The following is a 22,816-nucleotide window of genomic DNA, read 5'->3' on the forward strand; positions in this document are numbered from 1 at the left end:
AATCTAGAAATGTTTTCTTAGACTTAGAAGAAGAAATATTTTCTATTTTGTTGTGTACATCGTACGGAAATATTTGATATTGCTTAAATTCTTAATCATCATTGCTTACGTTGGTAGTGCCATAGAGTCAATACAATTTAGGTTTAAGGCCTTTAGTTTGTCAGAGAAAGCCAACTTCGCCATACCACATGTGATATCCTAATTGCCGTAGGAAAAGACTTCTAGCCAATTTGCCTTTCCCCACACAAAAAAAAGTCTTAGTTAAAAACCATAATTTTGTTACTTCAATTTAATTCTTTATTCACTACTTTGGGTTTGTTATATTTAGTCCATTTGTATGTCTTAAAATTTAAAACTAAATACTTGCTTATGGGAAACGGTTCTATATCTTAAGAGAGTGCGGTATCAACCATTCTCATTCTTCTTCGCTTTCATATCCTTGATTGCTACTGAAGGGAAAGAGAGGAGTAATTTACCTTATTGAAATGGTGCATAGTGTTGTTGACGCTGCAACAATGTTTGTCACCATAAACCAAACTTCCGGGAGGTGTACAGCGGTTTTTGGCTATTGAACGTAGATGAAGATCCTCCTGACGTCGATGATAAGAGCTCATCGTTACGCGATCCTGATAATGACATCGTCGTGGACGTTGTGGTTGGCTTGTAGGGTGTTGTATGATGTGTTCGACTCGAAGTTGCATAATCGAGATAATCATCCTCCAGGCAGGTCTGAGAATCTGTGCAAGACTCTTTTATTTCAGAGCTGGATTTGATGGGGGCCATATTCAATAGTTCCATGGGTAAAAGTTCTGATTGTAAGGCTTGAGCAAACTGCCCTACAGGTGGTGTCATTTCAATGTAGAAAGTCTCATCATCCAAAATGGCCGATGACGAGGGTGATGTTGTCCTTGTTGTGGTATTGGATGATTGGGAATTGGTACGTGGAAGAATATGATTACGATTGCAATTGGCAGATGTCGCCGCATAAGAGGCTGCGGTCTTGAATGTGGCTGGCTTTTCTATGGCTGAGGTTTTTTGCAATTCCCTCACATGAAGATTGTGGAGTGGAGAACTGTAGGGAGCCTCTTGACGTGTACTGTGATGCCATTTCTGCATGCCCTCACTGTAGCTCAGGAAACTATGGACATCATCATCCAACGAGCTGTGATGGCGCTGATGAGGCCGTAAATGATGAGCCGGAGAATTGCGACGCCAAGGGACATCACAACGATAGACATGCATTAGACCTAGCAGTAGAACCACAAAGAGACCCGATGACACAAGAACTATTAAACCCGGATGATTTTCCTTATTGGTGGTCCTACGCAAATCCGACCACTGTTCTGACTGCGAGGCCTTTTCATGTTGCTGCTGTTGCTCGTCGTGAAGTATCTGCTGCATTAAAAGTTCATGTTCATGCTGAAATGTTTGGGGTTCCTGCACCAAATGGGCCTCTTTGGTTATGGGCGTATTGACAGTGCTGTGTTTCAGATGACTTGGCGAAGGCGATGAGGTTCCCCCTTTCTCATTTGAGCCATGCAATGGTCGAAGCTCTTGGTAGTGATGTGTTTCCTTCTGCTGGCGATGGACTTCATTTAAACCAAATTCTCCAGATTCCTGGGGCGAATGTGTTATTGTACTGCTGCTGCTGCTGCTGCTCCCTGTTATCTCATGCTGTTTGGTAACAATGGTCATTTTCTTCATAATCAATGAGGGTTTCTTTGTTTTCTCATCTTCGTGGGCCTTCTTGGCATATGGCAGTGATGTGTAAGCCTTTGTCTTTAGGGTCTCGCCTTTATGCTCGTATGGCTCTTGGCGATTGTGTTGCTGCTGTGGCTGTGGAAGAGTTAAATCACCTATCTTAGGAGATGTTGTTGGGAAGGGAGTTTTTGTCGTTTGGCTTTTTTCCAAAATTCTTGGCTTATTTTTGGCTTCATCAACAACATCCGTTTGTGGTCCTGTTGCTGGGACAGTAGTTGGCTGCTGCAGCTGCTGATGTTGTCTTTTGGCATTGTTGTCCTGTGGGTTGGCCTTTATGAGTTCATCAGTGGCCACCATGAGATTGTCGCCTTTATGCATTAGCAATGGTGTGCCTATCAAGTGTCGGTCTTTGATGTGCAATTGGAGAGGCTCGTGCTTGTGTAGTGCACGAGCACCAGCGGCAAAAGCAGCAATAGTTGAGGTTGTCGATGATGTTGTTTCAGCTGATGCTGATGCTGCTTCTACTGCTGTTGTTGATTTTGTGGTAGAGTCTGCATTGAGTAGCATTGGATTTGTTGTGAAGATTGTTGGTATTGCTGTCATTGTCATCTCCTTCTCAGCATTTGGCATCGGCCCAATGACATTTTCCTTGTCTTGTCTTTGTGGTCTGGCAGAAGTACATCCTGTTTTTTTTGGGGGGAAAGAATCAAAACGAACAAAAATATTAATTTTTGTAGAAATCATAAAAATTTTAATTTACATTTATTTTAGAGATGAAAAAAAAAATTACTTTATGAAAATTTCCTCGCTTTTTGCCTGTTTTCACATCCATTGGTTTGTTTGTGTTTACTCGGTTGAATGCATGCGGTTATTGGTCTATGCTAAAGACCCAATAAACTTTCCACACTGCATCTATCTCTGTCCCTCTCTCCTAGTGGTTGTAAATTGTCATTGAAATGACTGTCGAGATTTTTATTAGATGGCTTATAGAGAGTTCTTGGTCCATTGTATGCATGCAGCCGAGACCAAAAAATGTACTTTAGGAATTCCAAGAGGGCCCTGAGGCAGGGCGTGTAGTTATTGCAGGATTTTTATGTTATTTGCATTTTTAAGATTAGATTTTAGTTTGCTAGTTGCTTGTTTTCTTTCTCTCTCTTTAAACTGTCACTGGCCTCTAGGAGAAGCAATAAATGAGTTCAACTAAGCTCCTATGGCCCCCGTATAAGATTCAATGATGTGGCATGAAATCATTATGCATGAACATTGAAATTCTAGTTTTCATACTACAAAATTTTCTGTCTTTTTGTGAGGCTGCCAATGCCCTCTCCTACTTCTTCTTCTGCCCTCTCCTACATTGGCCAAACTGGGCCAGTGCATTCACCAGAAAATTATCTTTTTTCCATTCTTCGACAATTTCGTTGTTGCTGTTTTTTGGTTCTTCTTTGTCTAAGGGAATTGAAAATTTCCCTTTATGTGGTGGGATCATATTGATGGGTATGTCTGTAATAAAATCTAAGCACGTAGTTGCTAAAATGGCCAAAAATAGATTGGAATCTAGCCATATTGTTTGTTTGCATTTGTCTAGGTGGATAAGCTATTTTAATAAATTTTCCAGAAAATGATCTTTGTTCTGGTGTTTTGTTCAATTTGTTTGGGGAATTAGGAGAATGTCTAACTTGTTGTTATTAAAGGAAATTGTTTTCGGGTTTTGAATAAACGTTATTGTCGAAATCTATGAATTTGAAAGGAAAACAAAAGCAAACATGTAAGAAAAGACATTGATGTTGATTGGAATATTGTATTGGAGTCGATAAAAAAAACCATATAGAAGAAGAACAGCAAAATAATGAAAGCAACCTAGCATGTCTTCATTATATTTCTATTTGAACATTAGCTAAGGTTAGGTCAGGGAAGGTCTTAAGGTGCACTGGTATGCAGGTGCAATGGGTCAAGAAAAACCAAGAGAATGTTTTATATTTTTTTAAAAATTTTTCAAACAATATTAGTGAATGAGATAAAGATCTTCAATATATCAAATCAGGGAGCAATGATACAATGGTTAGCACACTTAAAAAAGTGTATCCTATATGGCACTAAACCCAATTTAATTAATTTAAATTCATGGAGTTATTGTGTTTCCTTGAATTTAAACATTATTGCGTCCATCATGAACTTCGTATGGTACTAAAGACATTTTTTCAATCTCTTCCTTTCTACGAAATTTCCTTTAAACAATGAAAAACAATAATTATGTCTAAGAAATTTTCTTGAATTTGGCGAAAAATGTTTACTTATTTTTGTGAAATTGGCATGGCACCTGCGTTTGTAATACAGTTCAGTTAAAATTTTCCCTCATTTTGAGAGTATTGCTTGTCTCAAACTGTGACTTTTGTGACATACGTTTACGACGGTATAATACGTATGTCGCACAAGTCGTAAACCTAATGTAGAAAACCTAATTAAAGTAATTGTGAATACTTTTTAATTTAATTGCGATAGGTTCCCCGATAAAAAGGATAGAAAAAATGCTTTATATTGCATTTATTCAAACCTCTACTAGTTTTACATCTCTCATTCGCAACTTCAAACTATTCATGGTTTGGACCACCCATAATGTCCATCCAAGCTTTAGTTGCATCAGCGAATGACTAGCTACAATTTTGGAAATTTTTAATAAGCATGGAAATAAGCCAAAAAGTGATTTTATACAATTCTCTCTAAACAGCAATTCACTTATGCAAGACTTAAGTAGTTTTCCTTCCTTCCAGTTTCTGCAGAAATTTGTGAAAGGTTAACAATAAACGAGTACCGGCCATCACGTTTACTGCACCATCGAGTAGTTCATAGTAATTTTGGCTTAGAGTCTCCAATGGAAATAACTCTATTCTCAAGTTTCTTAAACTCGTTAATAATTTTTTGAACATTCCTGAGAACTGAAATTTCTTCGCACATATCATCATCTTGGATAGCATTCGCTTCCTACACTGTTACAAAAATATGTTTTTCATATGTTCCGAAGTAAACAAAATGTGTTTCGGACACAATTTTTAAACACAATATATTTAAGTGCAAACATGTAATGTTCCTAAACTAACATTAAATGTTTGGGTCACGTATGTTAATATGTTAAAATATATTATGTTTGGTGTACGAATGTTTCATAAAAATAATATGTGTGAATGTAAACATATATAAATTTACAAATTTCGAGTAAACATATATATGTTCTGATATTTTATTCAAAGCGACAGAGAGAGTATAGAGAAAGAAATAGAGATGGAAACCGGGAGAGTTGGCGAAAGATTTCAACATAACACAGCGAAAGAATCAAAAGAGAGCAATTTCTGTAAAACCGCTTGTGTGTTGTTTCGGAAAACTGTTTTATGATAAGACCAAAAATTTGATATGCTTAACATAAGTATAATTTTATTTCATTTGAATATCAGAATGTGTATTCGGAGTAAAGAGAATAGGCATTCGGAACAAAGAGAAAAGACATTGAAAAAAAAAACTTGTGGACATGTGTTTCGTTTATCATTTTGGCATTATGTGCATTTTGGCATATTTTCTTGGTTCGCTAAAAGAAATCGGAACGTACGAGGTGTAAAATTGAAAAAGTTTAGTTTCTTTAAAACGAATTTTTAAAGAAAAGTAAAAGGCAAAACAATCTTCTTTGGGAAAATTCTTCGGAACATATAATATTTTTGGACTCAAAATGCTTCAAAACATATAATGTGTTTGCATAAAACAAACATATTAATATTTCGGCAGTATCCAATAATATATGTGCTTCCTGCAAAATATGTTTGGAACTTATGTTAAAGTATCGATTTTTTTTGAGGGTGTAGCTGAAGCGACTGAAGTATTTTCAGTTTGCGGCGTTTGCTACTTTTTCTACATTTACAACGCGTATGTGACGTTTTCAACGTTTACACGTTTGTGACAGTCGCAAACCTGAAAAAGTTTAATACAGCCCATCTCTGATGTGCAGTCTTAGAACCTTGCAAAAAATGGTCCATGTAGGTTCATAATTACATATAGCCCCTATACGGTTGAAATTTGGCCGTCTATTTACCATTTGAAAATTCGGTTCAAAATTATTTATAAACTCCTCTGCATAAACCAATCAAAAAAACTAAGGAGGCTTACATAGGTATTTAATCCGCCTTTTTATTTAACATAGACTCCATATGGACTAACTTGCAATTTAGAAGGCAATGATAAGAAATAAAACAAGTATATACAGCAGTAAGTTCGGCCGAATCTTAAATACCCACCACCATGAACCTAATATTAGGGTTTCCTTTGAAATTTCAGGAGGGCTTGAGGACTTGAGCACACTTCCCGAAGATAAATTTAAAGATTTCACCTATGAGGACTATATCAGATTCTGGATTTATAAGAACCATTTTTGTTTGAGTTTTAGAGGAATCATTAACATCTCTTGTAAGTGTGCAAGAAAATTATAAAATAACCTCTTGATTTGAAATCTTAAATCTGTAGATTTTCATCCGAGAAGTAAAATCTGGAAATTTTACATTGAGTTTCAAGCAATTTTCATGATCAGTGCGCCTTCTATATCCTCAAGAAGTGAAGTCGGTCTATATGGAGGCATTACCAAAAGGACCGATAAAAACTTAATCCGATACACGTTTTTGTGAGCCTAAAATACCAAAATATTTACAATTTCAGGCAAATCAGATAAGAACTACGGTTTCTAGAAACCCAAGGAGTTAAATTGGGAGATCGTTCTTATGGGGGCGATACTAAAATATGGACCGATACTCGCCGTTTTCGGCACACCTCTTTATGACCCGAAAATACCTCTAGATTTCCAATTTCAGGCAAATAGGATAAAAACTTCGGATTCTAGAAGCCCAAGAAGTAAAATCGGGAAATCGGTCTATATGGGGGCTATACCAAAATATGGACCGATACTCACCATTTTCAGCACACCTCTTTATGGTCCTAAAATACCTCTAGATTTCCAATTTCAGACAAATTGGATAAAAACTACGGTTTCTATAAGCCCAAGACCCCAAATCGGGAGGTCGTTTTATATGGGGGCCATACCAAAACATGGACCGATACTCACAATTTTTGGCACACGTCTTTGTGGTCCTACAATACCTCTAGATTTCCAATTTCAGGTAAATTGAATAAAAACTGCGATTTCTATAAGCCCAAGACCCCAAATCGGGAGGTCGGTTTATATAGCCCATCTTCGAACTTGACCTGTCTGCAGACAAAAGACGAGTTTGTGCAAAATTTCAGCACGATTGCTTTATTATTGAAGACTGTAGCGTGATTACAACAGACAGACAGCCAGACAGACAGACAGACGGACATCGTTATATCGTCTTAGAATTTCTCCCTGATTATATATTCTTGGTCAGGGAGAAATTCTAAGACGATATAACGATGCCCGTCTGTCTGTCTGTCTACTTTATATAGTCGGAAATCGATAATTCGATGTGTTACAAACGGAATGACAAACTTATTATACCCCCGTCACCATTCTGGTGGTGGGTATAACAAGTACGTAAAGTCTTAAGTTGGGCGGTGTCGACTGTATTATACCTTTCACCACCGCGTAGACCAAAATTTTTGGTGTCATTTCAAGTCCATCAAATTTATTGATGTATTTAAATCTGAAGCGATTTGGACAAAATTTTGTACACTTCTATTAATGTTAATTCTACTCTTAGTGCAGTATTTCAAGTAAATCGGAATGAATCTTTGGTCTGCGGTGGTCATATGAGTGTATATCGGGCATAAGATATATGGGAACTATATCTAAATCTGAACCGATTTCAACCAAATTTGGCATACTTGACGATACCATCAGCTGTATTGGTAGCAAATTATTCTAAAATTAACCGATCTTCTTCAAATTATATCCGAATGTTTTACAAGCCGTGTAAGGCTTCAAACTGATGGTATCGTCACACTGAAAAAAAGCATGCCCGGTTCCAAAGATTTTGTCTTTATTTTAACAATTTTGGTATTGATTCCGAGCCAAAGAAGCGGAGAATACTAGTAAGGATACTTTTAAAACACAATTCTCTTTTAAATTTGGGTTTTGTGTACTTGCTTCTAGGAAGCAAATTTTAATTTTTCGTTTTTTTTCAGTTTTTTTTTTCTTCATATTCCATCAAAGTCCCTTAAAAACGAGTTAACGACAACTTTATTTTCCAAATTCCGACTCGACTTCTGGTAGAATTTATGCTATGTTTCAAGTAAAAAACGTCTTTAAAATAAAGTGTTGAGAAACATGTCCTTTTTTTGAACGATTTTTTGCTTTATAGTCAAGATGCAAAAATACAACAAATTTAAAGACAATTTCATTAATTTTAAAAAATTTTTCTGAATTATTAAAGTCAATCCCAAAAAATGTTTCTTTCATGTTATGATACCCATATTAAAGTCAAATCACTTAATTATAGGACAGTACGACTTCATTGAAAAGTTTATCCACTTTTGGACAAGGAAATAAACTTTATGTTATAGAAATGCGTCTTCTATGCTAAGCAAAATTTGCATTCGTATTTTAAGGACATGAAATCTTTGGCCACACGACAATATTATTTTGAGTGCAAAGACACAATCTTACCACAGTAGTGCTGAAGGGCATAAACACTCTGTTTCATCCGTGTACATGAGTTGCCTTGATGCGTAGGAAAATAAGTAAGCTAAGCACCAGTTTCCCAGTAAACAAAAAAATGAGTTAGCTTCCTAAATTGTTGTCTAGTAATAGTACAAATTTCTGTCGTCTCCAACTGTTTTCTGCTTTCAGTTCCTTTGCATTGCTTTCGAAGTTATGCCTTGGAAGATAATTTTCGCCAATTTTTCTTTTATATACTCTTTGCTGGGTTTTGGAACAATTAGCGTAGATGGTAGAACAAAAAATTTGGGGGCTTCAACGATAAAATTTGGATGTGCCTATATGTAATAGGTATTTTTAGTTAATGTGGTATCACAGTGGACTGAATAGTCTAAGTGATCCTGAGGAAAAGCGGGCTTCCACTTAAACGTAACGTAATCCTAAGGATATAGAAAGTGATACCAACGTTTTTGGAGGTAAAAAACCCTCAATTACAAATAGGAAGATAAATTTCGGCATCTTTACTTTGTCATTTGTTTTATTTATTTATTTATTATACCCACCACCATAGAATGGTGACGGGGGTATAATAAGTTTGTCATTCCGTTTGTAACACATCGAAATATCGATTTCCGACTATATAAAGTATATATATTCTTGATCAGGGAGAAATTCTAAGACGATATAACGATGTCCGTCTGTCCGCCTGTCTGTCTATTGTAATCACGCTACAGTCTTCAATAATGAAGCAATCGTGCTGAAATTTTGCACAAACTCGTCTTTTGTCTGCAGGCAGGTTAAGTTCAAAAATGGGCTATATCGGTCCAGGTTTTGATATAGTCCCCATATAAATAGACCTCCCGATTTGGGGTCTTGGGCTTATAGAAATCGTAGTTTTTATCCAATTTGCCTGAAATTTGAAATCTAGAGGTATTTTATGACTATAAAGAGGTATGCCAAAAATGGTGAGTATCGGTCCATAGTTTGGTATAGCCCCCATATAGACCGATCTCCCGATTTTACTTCTTGGGCTTATAGAAACCGCAGTTTTTATTCAATTTACCTGAAATTGGAAATCTAGAGGTATTGTAGGACCACAAATACGTGTGCCAAAAATTGTGGGTATCGGTCCATGTTTTGTTATGGTCCCCATAAAACGACCTCCCGATTTGGGGTCTTGGGCTTATAGAAACCGTAGTTTTTATCCAATTTGTCTGAAATTGGAAATCTAGAGGTATTTTAAGACCATAAAGAGGTGTGCCGAAAATGGTGAGTATCGGTCCATATTTTGGTATATCCCCCATATAGACCGATTTTACTTCTTGGGCTTCTAGAATCCGAAGTTTTTATCCTATTTGCCTGAAATTGGAAATCTAGAGGTATTTTCGGGTCATAAAGAGGTGTGCCGAAAACGGTGAGTATCGGTCCATATTTTAGTATAGCCTCCATAAGAACGATCTCCCGATTTAACTCCTTGGAGTTCTAGAAACCGTAGTTTTTATCTGATTTGCCTGAAATTGTAAATATTCTGGTATTTTAGGCTCACAAAAACGTGTATCGGATTAAGTTTTTATCGGTCCATTTGGTAATGCCTCCATATAGACCGACTTCAATTCTTGAGTGTGTAGAAAGCGCACTGATCATGAAAATTGCTTGAAACTCAATGTAAAATTTCCAGATTTTACTTCTACAGATTTAAGATTTCAAATCAAGACGTTTTTTTTGTAATTTTCTTGCACACTTACAAGAGATGTTAATGATTCCTCTAATACTCAAACAAAAATGGTTCTTATAAATCCAGAATCCGATATAGTCCTCATAGGTGAAATCTTTAAATTTATCTTCGGGAAGTGACCTCAAGTCCTCAAGCCCTCCTGAAATTTCAAAGGAAACCCTAATATTTGGTTCATGGTGGTGGGTATTTAAGATTCGGCCCGGCCGAACTTAGTGCTGTATATACTTGTTTTTTTTGTTTTGTTAAGTAAATTGGATATCTAATATCAAATTTTATTGCTTTCTAATGTATGTTTTTCTTCTTTCTTTCCATAATTCACTGTAATCTGCTCTACAATTTTATCAGGTATGTATACTCCTCAGTAATTGAGTTATATATGTTGAACTTCTGTCTTAATCGATCTATACGATGTTCGATCCGTATGGGACTATTTGGAAGAAAATTTCTGATTAAAAATTTTCAAAGCTATATTACAAAGTTGGTCACAGATTTACCATTTATTATACTATAAAACAAGTAAGAAAGTCTAAAGTCGGGCGGGGCCGACTATATTATACCCTGCACCACTTTGTAAATCTAAACTTTCGATACCATATCACATCCGTCAAATGTATTGGGGGTTATATATAAAGGTTTGTTCCAAATCACTCGTTCTGGACAGAATTTGATAGACTTCTACAAAATCTATAGACTCAAAATTTATGTCGGCTAATGCACTAGGGTGGAACACAATGTTAGTAAAAAAAATATGGGAAACGTTTAAATCTGAAGCAATTTAAAGGAAACTTCAAAAAATTTTATTTATGATTTATCGCTAGATATATATGTATTAGAAGTTTAGGAAAATTAGAGTCATTTTTACAACTTTTCGACTAAGCAGTGGCGATTTTACAAGGAAAATGTTGGTATTTTGACCATTTTTGTCGAAATCAGAAAAACATATATATGGGAGCTATATCTAAATCTGAACCGATTTCAACCAAATTTGGCACGCATAGCAACAATGCTAATTCTACTCCCTGTGCAAAATTTCAACTAAATCGGAGCAAAAAATTTGCCTCTGTTGTCATATGAGTGTAAATCGGCCGAAAGCTATATATTGGAGCTATATCTAAATCTGAACCGATTTCAACCAAATTTGGCACGCATAGCTACAATACTAATTCTACTACCTGTGCAAAATTTCAACTAAATCGGAGTTAAAAATTGGCCTCTGTGGTCATATGAGTGTAAATCGGGTGAAAGCTATATATGGGAGATATATCTAAATCTGAACCGATTTCACGCGGCACGCATAGCTACAATGCTAATTCTACTCCTTGTGCAAAATTTCAACTAAATCGGAGCAAAAAATTGGCCTCTGTGGTCATATATGTGTAAATCGGGCGAAAGCTATATATGGGAGCTATATATAAATCTGAACCGATTTCAACCAAATTTGGCACGCATAGCTACAATGCTAATTCTACTTCCTGTGCAAAATTTCAAATAAATCGGAGCAAAAAATTGGTCTCTGTGGTCATATGAGTGTAAATCGGGCGAAAGCTATATATGGGAGCTATATCTAAATCTGAACCGATTTCAACCAAATTTGGCACGCATAGCTACAATGCTAATCCTACTCCCTGTGCAAAATTTCAACTAAATCGGAGCAAAAAATTGGCCTCTGTGGTCATATGAGTGTAAATCGGGCGAAAGCTATATATGGGAGCTATATCTAAATCTGAACCGATCTCAATAAAATTTGGCACACTAGACTACACCACTAATTGAACTCCTAGTGCAAAATTTCAACCAAATTGGGGTAAAACTCTGGCTCCTGGGACCGTATTAGTCCATATCGGGCGAAAGATATATATGGGAGCTATATCTAAATCTGAACCGATTCCTTCCAAAATCAATAGGTATCTATTCTGAGCCAAAACACATACTTGTGCCAAATTTGAAGTCGATTGGACTTAAACTGCGACCTAGACTTTGATTACAAAAATGTGTTCACGGACAGACGGACAGACGGACAGACGGACATGGCTATATGGACTCAGGAGCCCACCCTGAGCATTTTTGCCAAAGACACCATGTGTCTATCTCGTCTTTTTCTGGGTGTTGCAAACATATGCACTAACTTATAATACCCTGTTCCACAGTGTGGAGCAGGGTATAATTACATGGCTCGCACCCGTTGAGATGTTCAAACTAATACAGAAACTAAGATGCTGCTTGCTCGTGTATCAGATTTTTTTTTTGCTATGAACTCAATGGGCGCTTTGGTATTTTTAATCCGGAGTGCCCTCGGATTATTGAAAACATGCTTCTTGATCATGCGTTGGGATGCATTTTAAGTGGTTCAAGAAATTCTATGTCGACTTTTTCTAATCTTCAATATTGTCTTTCGAATTTTTGAAAATCTATCCAAATCGACCAATGATGTTAGTCTATTCGTACTTGAAGGAAAGACTCAATAAGTGTAAAAGGCTGAAAGTTCATTCAGGCCGAATTTTATGTACCCTCCAGCATGGATTTCGTACAAATGTCTACGAGGGTTGCCTTTCACATGGCTGGATTAGGTCTGCCAACTCACACCTCTATTGTTAAGCTTGACGTCTTCGAGGTTATACATATTCAGACCTTTCTGACATACAAACGTTATTTGTGTTGGTTACAGCAACTTAAAAAATTTATCTCGCCCAGATAATGGAAACAAATCGTGAAATTTTTATTGCGATTACAACGTTACAACTTTCGACGTTGATTAACTCAATTACAGTCATCGATGAACTCAATTGAATTTTAGGCGATAAATCCCGTCAAGAACCAATGAATTCAACCGAGGTCGTAATTCAAAGGCGAATTTCGAGAAGGTCGTCCAAAAATAGTTATTTGTTTCGGAAACCATTGATGCTTTGCACCATCTGATATGATCGACCTATCGTGAAATTCAGGCAACCCTAGACATTCGCGGGATTCAATATTGCATGAACATCGTAACAGGATTTACTCGTATGAGCCCGAAAGTGAACAGCAGATTTTTCAAGGTGAACCAAATCCAACAAAAGCTACTTGCGTACGAAGCACTTCCAAGCAAATGACTGCCTGTTTTTTCGGAAAACTGCATACACAGAAAAAAAAGTCTGTTGAAAAACTGAAGCTAAAATTGAACTTATATTTATTGCACAAATTTTATTTTGTTTCAGTTTATTTTTAAAATTTTGTGAGAAGCCCAATGATTTTTTCTTTATTCCAAGTATGTCTCAAAAATTTAATGAACTAAATGGCTGTAAAATTTCAATGACATACAAACAGAAGAAAATTTTCGTACACTTCTCAAAAATAGTAAGAATGAACTACAGCGTGGTTAAAATGGGAGTAATCCTAATGGCGCCTAAGATTTTTTCTTTCTTTGCTTTTCGAGAAAGATGCATTTCGTAAATGGTACTTAAAAATACCAAAAATGACGGAACATTTTCCTTAATTTAATGAATCTCAAAATTTGGAATACAATTTAGTTCAATTTTCGTACGAGATAGCTCTTTTTTCCCATAATGTAGTTTACTTTTTTTCTGTGTATGTCGCAATCGTACCACTAACACAACACAAAAAATAGTCTTCCAAGAAATCAGGAAAATCAACCGCCGAAGACGGATCACTTTTCACCACGACAATGCGAGCTCTCACTCATCGGCTCAAATAACTCCATTTTTGAGAACTCAAACATCGATTTGATGGGCCATCCGCCGTATGGTCTTCACATGGCACCGAATGACTTCTTTCTATTCTCGTAAGTAAAACTCTGAGAGATCAACTTTTTCAACACCTGAAGAAGCGGTTGATGCATTCAAAATTTCAATCAGAGTGGAAAAAGCGTTTCGGCATGCAAAAGTGTATAGATCTTAATGAGGAATAATGTGAAAAACAATAAAACCGTTTTCCAGTATTAATATTTGTGCTCTCTAATCCCGAAATGTAAAGGGCAAGTTTCGTATACCACATAATAAGAATTTCGCCATGACCAGTCCAGCAATCTATCACTTTATCATAGCTAAACCAAATAGGTCATAATGCACTTGCCTGATGCCATTAGTGCAACAATAATAAAAATCAATTCGATATGCGTTAACGTTCCATCCATTGAAATGGGGGAGTGACCATGACAGACTTTTATTTTTCCATCAAAGTGTCCCAAAAGCACATAAATTTGGAGTCCTCAAATTCAATCCACCATCCTCCCTCAACAAAAAAGTAAAACTCAATGTTTGAAGAGAACATTGCTAAATGGATCCTTCTGGAAATGGAGTGGGAAAGGGGGAACAGTAACTTACCATCTCGATTTGATTGCATGCATTCAGCATCATTGACATCATTGCGTTCTAATGTTGCTGGTGGTGATGGTGATGTGGGTGTAGCTTCTGTTGGCACTGATGGATGCTGTTGCTTATTGGAGCCAGCATCCTGATGCTTCGGTGGTGAAGGGTGTTTCTTATCCATGTCCTTTGAATGTAGAACAATGTTTGGAGTAATTGGCGTCGTAATGTGTAATGTGACAAGCGTTTTATTGTCCTGACCATTGGTATGGGCCACCATACTGCTGTTGTTTTTCTTATTTAGAGGATTGGGGCTATTGTCCTTGTTGCTGTTGGTGTTATTGTTTTCTGGGTTATTTGATGCTAAATCTTGAAGAGTTGCTGTTGTTGTCGTAGGTTCCTGGGGCTGTTGTTCGTTTTGTTCTATAGCCTCTGTTTTGTGTGGAATGTTGGAAAGGGTGGTACTTCTTCTGGTACTGCCATCATTGTTGACAATCATTTTGTCGTTGGTGCTGTTGGTGGTACTTGAATGATGCAACTCTTTATTACTAAGACTTGGAGGGCTGCTAGGTATGTTGCTTCTTTTTGAATTGTCTGCCATTGTGGGAGTATCATATGGCATTTCTGTTGTTATCCGAGATGTTAGAATGAATTTTTGCCATGATGACGTTGGTGCTGCCATGGTGGTACTTTCCGAAGATTTAATCTCTGTTGTTGGGCCAATTTTCATTTTAATTTTTTTATGTTCAGCTTGTCGATGTAGTTGGTCTTGGGCAGCGGGGTGCTTTGTCATGGCCTTGTTGTTGGCTATTATTAACATGGTAGGGGCCTTCTCTGGTTTTGGGAAATTTATTGCCGATGCATATGTTGCTGGTGTAGTTGGCAATGTTGTAGGGGGGCTATTTCCTGCCACCTCTGTTGTTTCGTTTGTCATAGTGTCGGCAACAACTCCTTTATCATATTGTCGGTGTTCCAACGAGCCAGCCTGCTTGTTGTTATCTTCATCATGCCTTGTTTTTATGATAGTTTCTAAAATTTTTGGCTTAAATATTTCCGGAAGATTGGCATTTTGTAAACTTCTATCTGATGTTTTTTTAACTCCCGCATTATCATGCCGCCTTTGCTGCTGATATATGGGGGTTGGCAAGGTTTTTGGAATCTGACTCCCAGTTACAGACAACTGGTCTTTTGCGACTTCACTCTCAAACGTTTCCTTAGTTCTCATTTCATTTGCAAAAGCCAAATGTTTCTGTGGCTTATCCTCCGACGATGCTAAGGCTTTCCTCAAACTTCTTTCGTTCATTGTGGATGCCGGAGTTGTTAAGATTCCTTGCTGCATTGCTGACATTTCCACTCCAGAATTTGGTGTAATGGCTGTTACTGCAATATCTCCAAATGTTGCAACTGTCGTCTCTGTTTCGGGATGTTGTTGTGCCGTTAAAGTTTTCTCAGCTTTCTTTGCGGGAAGTGGTATAGCTGCCGCCATAATGGAGTTGAAATTAAAGTTCTCCCTGGAATCCTTGAACTTTTGCTTTGCTTCCAGCTGTTGCAGCCCTTGTTGACGTTGTGCCGCTTTGGCAGCACACAAGGGTTGAGGTAAACTTACATTTTCCCCTTTGCAATTTTCTTTGCCACCAAACTTTTCGTAAAAGTTATACATTTTCATATAGCGCTGTTTCAGTTCCCGCCTCCTTGTTGAGCCACCATCTCCTACCACTTCTTCGTCCGCATTATCTACGGAGTCATCCTCTTTGGTTGTCCTTAAACGGCAAGTACTGGCCCATTCGGCTATACCCAAAAGATCTGAGCATTTTATGGGATTGTCCTCCAAAAAGAGTTCATTCAGTCGGGGCAGGGTATGGACTATGGCCTGGCTTATGCCCCTTATCTCAGCCGATTGTAAATTCAGGGTTTGTAATTTGGGCAATGCCACATCGGGTAAATAGAGAATTTTATTGTGAGACAAGTCCAAAGTTTTCAAGCTACTCAGGCCTTGGAAGGATTGAGCCTGTATATCCATAATGCCATTGTTCTGTAAAAACAGATGTTCCAGTGCCACCGGTAAACTTTGTGGAATCCTCTTGAGGTTATTGTGGTCCAATAGGAGTATCTCCAAAACTTCCAAACGACCCAGAGCATCATCTTCGATTTCTTCCACATGGCTAAAGGATAAATCCAAGTACTGTAACAAGGGATAGCTGTCCAAATCACCGCAGTTAATGACCTACAAAATAATTGCGAAAATAATTAATTTCATAAAAATACAAATGGGAGTGTAATTTCTCAATGTCACCGTATTTCATATTTCATGCCACAGCTACCTCTTAGCAACATAAGACCCACCCTACCCATATGGCTTCATATCACTTTAATACAATTTTATCTAGACTTCCGGATAATTCATAAAATTTCCTCTTCTTCTTCAATATAGATACCGAGAAAAAGAAAACAAAAATGCTTTTAGAAGCTAAATAAATTTATCATTAATTTAATTAAAGCTGCCCTCCAAGTCGGTGGCCAAAATCTGTGATAGATTTTCGTTTTCTTCGATTTTCATCTACCCACAGTGAATGCATTGGAGTGAAGATTATTTGTCCTCACCACCATACTTGATGGGGGGAAATTCCTAAATCATATTTTCTTCATTTCCTCTTCGTCTGGTATGCCTGTTGGTTGTTTTTGGCTTTTGTTGTTCTTTTCTTTCTGTTTACTTTTGAGGAGTCTGTTGTGGTCCATATATCTCCTTGTGTGGACTCCATATATTCGTCTAGTCCATGTTTACATTGTTTAAAGAATTTGCTTATTACCATCTTAAGATTTGTGCTGGCCCAATTTCTAACTCTCTACACCCTTCCCTTCCTCGCAAAAACAAAAACAACACATACTCCTCCCTTTATTTAGATTTCTTTGGTTCCACCCCTTTTTGTATACCCTTATATGCAAGAGTAATTCATGGCTTTGAGTCTCCACTTTATTTATTTTGGCGTTGTTTATTTTTTGGAAAGAATGACGACAAGACAAACAAGAGCCATTAAAATGTCTGAGATGTTTTTAGGCCCTAGAGAGGATAGCTCGGAAGTTGGTGTAAGGGAAGGAAAGAAAAGAAAAAGATATTGTTGAAAGGAAATTGCTTGACGAATCTTTCCGTTTAGGTTATAAATTTTTGGCCCTAAATTTTTAATTTTTACTATATCGTGCTATATCCACAATGTCCCTCTGTCTATGTGTCATAATCATGCTACATACTTCAACAGACAACTGCAGAGGTGATATTAAAGATGAATTTCTGCACTGAAAAACAATTTATACAATATTAAGGACAAATTTTTTTAATATAAGGAATTTTTAATTAAAAATTAAAAATCTTCGCTTCAAAAATATTTGTCTTTAAATTTAGGAAACTAATCTTTGACATTTGTATCCTTCCGTTAAAGCCTTATGAAGTAAGGCAAATATTATTTCGGGCAAAGGAAAACATTTTTTAATTAAAGAAATTATATTTATATTAAGTGAGATTATTAATCTTTCGATTAAAGATAAAAGATAAAAAAAGCTTAAAATATAGGCTAAGACTTACATTGAGGATTTTGCATCTTAGCTTTCAAGTTTTTTTTCTTGTTTGTTTTTAAAGTAAGAAAACATATTTTACTTTAAACAATATGATATTATTCGGATTTTTGAACTGACATTTAGTACAACCAGAGAGGATATGATCACCCCAAACAGATTTCAAGAGCAGAATAATATTTTTGGACGGTGAACATGGAACATGTTTGTAAAAATCTTGTTATTTACTCGAAAATTATGTACACTGAAAAAAATATTTACCTGATATTCAAGGTTGCGTACCTAAATTTGAGGATGTGCAATTTACAAAATATTAAGGAAAATTTTCTTTAAAAGAATGCAAATTTAATTAAAATAATGTTTATAATCTTTGCTTCAAAAGTTTTTTTTTTTCATTCAATTTAGTACGCAAATTTTGGAAATTAACTGAAATATTGAATCTTTAAATTTAGGATAAAAACGCTTCGAATATAGGCTAAGACTTATTTTTGAGGATTTAGCATCTTCGGTTTAAAGTATTTTTTTTTTTTGGTATTAAGAAATAGCTGTTTACTTTGAAGTATCTGTTATAATTTGGATTTTTAAACTGGCATTTGTTTGTACGTGAATAGCTTTATTAATATACTGCGAAAGGAGAATGAAAATTCGATCCTAGATTTAAAGCCAGATAGGTCGGCAAAAAATGTCTATTTTAAAGAAGCCGCATCTTTGGCTCGGAATCAATACCAAAATCCTTAAGGGAAGGTCAAAATCTTTGGATCCTAGTGTACTTTTTTTTTAAGTGTATCTGATTTCGGCAACAATGTATATGTTTGGAAGAGAAGGAAATTTCACTAAATGAGTAATTTTGTACTTTTGAATTTATCGAGCCTACACTACCAAAAAAGTTTACTTGAACTTTTCTAATTTTGGTTTAAGGATTTTGCCGAGCCAAAACAGCTGCTTCTTTAAAATTAAGATAGTTTTATGGATCAAACTATCTTTAAATCTATGCGCTATAAAACTAAACAGATTTCATTTATCGAATTTTCATTATTTTTTTGCAATCTATTACCAAAACTATTTAAGCAAACAAAAAAGTAGTTTAAAAAACCAAATTGTAGCAGATACAAAATCTACACCATTCTCTTAATTAAAAAAAAACAAAAAAAAAAAAAAAAAAAAAAAAAAACATTAAACTAAAGTTTGCAAAATCCTCAAAATAAAACTTAAATTCAATATTACTATTAATTTCACTATTACCCAGTAAAAAAAGCGTCGCCAAAAAAGTAGTGAAAATGTTCTTTTTGGATCCGGAAATAGTGCAAAATTGGCGCAGAAGCGATGAATTTAACACAGGCTTGTCATAGAACGGATGTCCACCATTTCAACAGCTCTGTGATTCAAATTCAGTGTTTCCGATGTGAATTAAAAAATGTTGCCATATTTTGACAAATACATAATTTTTATAATTTTTTATGATTTTTAATGCATTCTGGCCCTTGTCCGAAACGTTTGATTAAAAATATTTTGAAAAATTCGCAATATTTCTTGAATGGATTTAGAATTTTTTTCGAAAAATTTCAATAATATGTATCATTTTATTGAAGCGTACTCTGTTCTTAATCTTTTTGAAGCAAAAAGTTAAATTTACCCATTAAAATGAAGAAAAAATCGATTTATAAATACGAGTAATTGAATTAAATGAACTTCCTTTGTAGTTGAAATAAAGAACATCTTTAGGAGTACATCTTTTGGAAGTGCTTTTAAAGTTGTGCCTTTGGAAGAACTTCCAAATTTGTTTGCTGGGTATTTCTTTAAATCAAAATTATTTTTCTTCACTTTAAAGAAAGTTTCCTTACTTCAAAGACATGCGACTTTAACGGAGGGACGCAGATGTAATAGACTTTTGTCAAAAATTTAAAGAATATAATTTTTAAACAAATGTTATAAACTTTCTTTTAATGAAAATGTCTTTATTTTATAGAAATTTGCCATGAGTTTTGTGTAAACTGCGTGTCCTAAAATTTAGGATTCATATTCTTTCAATATTTATTTCCTTTGACTCGAAATCAATAGCAGTAACGAAGTTAAATTTAAAATATGGACACCACTTCCTACTCTAGATCTATAAGAACCAATTTTTCGCCTACACGTCCACGAAAATCTAATGGATAACCCTAAATTTTTTGAGACATAAGTAGAATTTTACCCCAATGAAAAGTTTTAAATTTTGCTTCTGGCAATTATAATATTTGGTTCTTAAATGATAGATTTTCACTAATTTCTGAAAATTTTAACAAACGACCTACACTGAAAAACTAGCATTCTCGATTCCAAAGAATTTGTCTTTAGACTATGGATTTTGGTATTGATTCCAAGTCAAAGAAGCGGAGAATTGAAGTAAGAAGTTTTTAGGACACAATTCTCTTTTACGTTTGTGTTTTGCGTATTTCATTCTAAAAAATCAATTTTAATTTATTAATTGTTTCAGCTTTTTTCTTCATATATGCTATCAAAGTCCTTTAAAGGCGTATTAACGCCAAATTCAGACTCGATTTCAAGTAGAAATTATGCTATGTTTCAAGTAAAAACACCTTTAAAATAAAGTACTGAAAAACCTCTCCTATTTGTGAATGCTGTTTTGATTTGTTAATTTTGAAGAATTTTTCAGAATTATTAAAGCCAAGTATACCTTAATCAAACTAAATTTTCTTTCATGTGAAGGCACCTTTCATGTGAAGACTTTGGCCTCGCGACAATATCTTTTCTACTTGTATTTCTAACTAGAGGCATTGTGAATAATACTAGCAGATATTTTATAGCAAATTCTTTAAAGTCTACACAGTAAAACTATCACCAGAATAATTTCGGATGACTAAGTCAGTTAAAAAAAAAAGTGATGAACCATGTCTTACTTTTTAATTAAAAGTTTATTTCTAACAATCAATTGTTACTCAAACTAAAAATACTAAGTTAATTCAGCAAGTAATTGAAAAAAGTTCCTTCGTTGATTAAAAAATTAATTGAGTTTTGCAATCAACATCAATTAAACTTTTAATTGAATCAATTAAAAAAGTAATTGAAATTTGCTAATCAAGTAATTTTTTAATCAAGTATTTTTAATGCCCAATTAAAACTGTGATTGATACTATTATTTTTGTGATTGATGACATTTCAATTACAAATTAATTGGATCATTCCTGAATGAACCAGAAAAGAATTTTTGTATACTTATCAATATCGGTTTGTGACAACTGACTAATCAACTGATGTTTCATAAATTCTATACCACTTCAATTTTCAAATCATTCCGTTTTAATGCTCTCAATTTTTCTTTGAATATCTAATGGATTGTTTGCTTCTGCCTTTGCATACATGTGCAGGCAGAGATAAAACCATGAGTAATGCGAATATGGTTATGGCTATCGGATATATCAATTACCTTGTAGTCATTTGGATTACATTGATTAGCCTGAATACTTGCTTTTGATATTCAAATTACGGAATGTCCTTCTGCAATTGTTACAATCACTCTCTCTCTCTCTCTGTATTCTACATAAATTCCACAGCAGCACCGACAAGCAAAGCAGATGTGAATCCACTGATGGCAATGTTGCCGAAAAACACATAATTCCAATATACAGCAATTTTATTCCATGGTTGGTTACAGCCCATTTCGTTAACAATTTTGGACTATAGGCGAATTTAGTGTTTTTGGGAAAATATTCAGTTATAGTCATCTGTATTGTAGTCAGTCTTCTGGAATGTGTACTTATTTGGTGTTAAAGCCAAATTGCCATTCTCCATAGCACTTTTTTTTGGATTTTGTATCTCTTAAAGGGGTATTTGCAAATTGCATCAGATGTTCGTTTTTCATGGTGCTACATTTACAGCATTCATTACAAGGTTTTGGGATGCTTTGAAAGGGTACTCAAGCGTATGGTTATGGCATATAAAGGGAACAGGGCCGTTATTTGTTCCTCTGCAATATATCCAAAGGACTAACTGTCATTTCACACAGAGATACATAGTGAATGTAATAGAATACATGTCCATGTATCCATCATATATCTGTGCTAATTAAAATCTGTGTTGGATCCAAGTACCGCATACTTTAACAAAACCGCAAGCATGAGCCTCTTTCTATTGCATAAAAACAATGGGATTAAATGGGAGATGGTTGATCGCCTTATGGAATGTTACAAAGGATTTTAGAATTGCCTCCCCTCGAAAGTTATCATGCATACACTGGTAGAAAAAGTTTCGTTATATTAATGAAATGTGTCATTAAAATTGAGCCAATGAAACAAATTCGTTAATATAACGAAATTTTTCGTTGCCATAATGAATATTCTGTTAGTCAACGAAAATTTTCGTACTATTAACGAATATTTTCATTGTCTTAATGAAAATGTTTCGTTATATCAATGAAAAATTGTCGTTGGCTCAATTTTAATGAAATTTTCTATGTGTGTAGATGTTCAGATTTGAGGAATTTATATCCCATAGTATAATATTGATAAATTTTTGCAAATAAGAAATTAAATTGTAAATCATGAAGTAAGAAGCCCTAAGCAACTCCAGCCAATGATGCTAAAATTGCAGGCTTCTAGTAAACATTTTTCTTTTTCATCGTCAGCTATATTGCAAACTAACCTAATCGTAATGATTCACTATTGCATTTAGACGCCATACGATTACACAGAAAGAAAATTTCATTAAAATTGAGCCAACGACACTTTTTCATAAAGTATTCTTTAATATCATGAAGTATTTCATGCTTTAGTAGACAAATCGTAACAATAACAAATCGTAAATAAAGTTTCATTGTATTTATGAAATTGTTGCGTAGCTCATTTTTGATGACAAATTTCGTTAATATTACGAAGCTTTTGCTATTAGTGATAGGTATTATAGCGCTAGAGA

General features: G+C 35.2%; 2 protein-coding genes across 2 annotated transcripts in view; one reads left to right on the forward strand and one right to left on the reverse strand.

The window, feature by feature from the left end:
• timeout (circadian regulator timeout) overlaps nucleotides 1-22,816 on the forward strand; it is a 1,081,463-nt gene that overhangs the window by 587,725 nt on the left and 470,922 nt on the right. The window lies entirely within an intron of this gene.
• The window catches only part of 2mit (leucine-rich repeat-containing protein 2mit), a 250,101-nt gene that overhangs the window by 31,956 nt on the left and 195,329 nt on the right, over nucleotides 1-22,816 (reverse strand). Inside the window, exons 5-6 of the mRNA XM_075291453.1 lie at nucleotides 14,360-16,565; nucleotides 477-2,384 (exon numbers count right to left, since the gene is read on the reverse strand). Of these exons, the coding sequence (XP_075147568.1) occupies nucleotides 523-2,384; nucleotides 14,360-16,565 (4,068 nt within the window). The 3' untranslated portion in view covers nucleotides 477-522. The remainder of the gene's footprint in view (nucleotides 1-476; nucleotides 2,385-14,359; nucleotides 16,566-22,816) is intronic.

The sequence above is a fragment of the Haematobia irritans genome, chromosome 1 (genome assembly GCF_050003625.1).
Source record: "Haematobia irritans isolate KBUSLIRL chromosome 1, ASM5000362v1, whole genome shotgun sequence".
Taxonomy (NCBI): Eukaryota; Metazoa; Arthropoda; class Insecta; order Diptera; family Muscidae; genus Haematobia; species Haematobia irritans.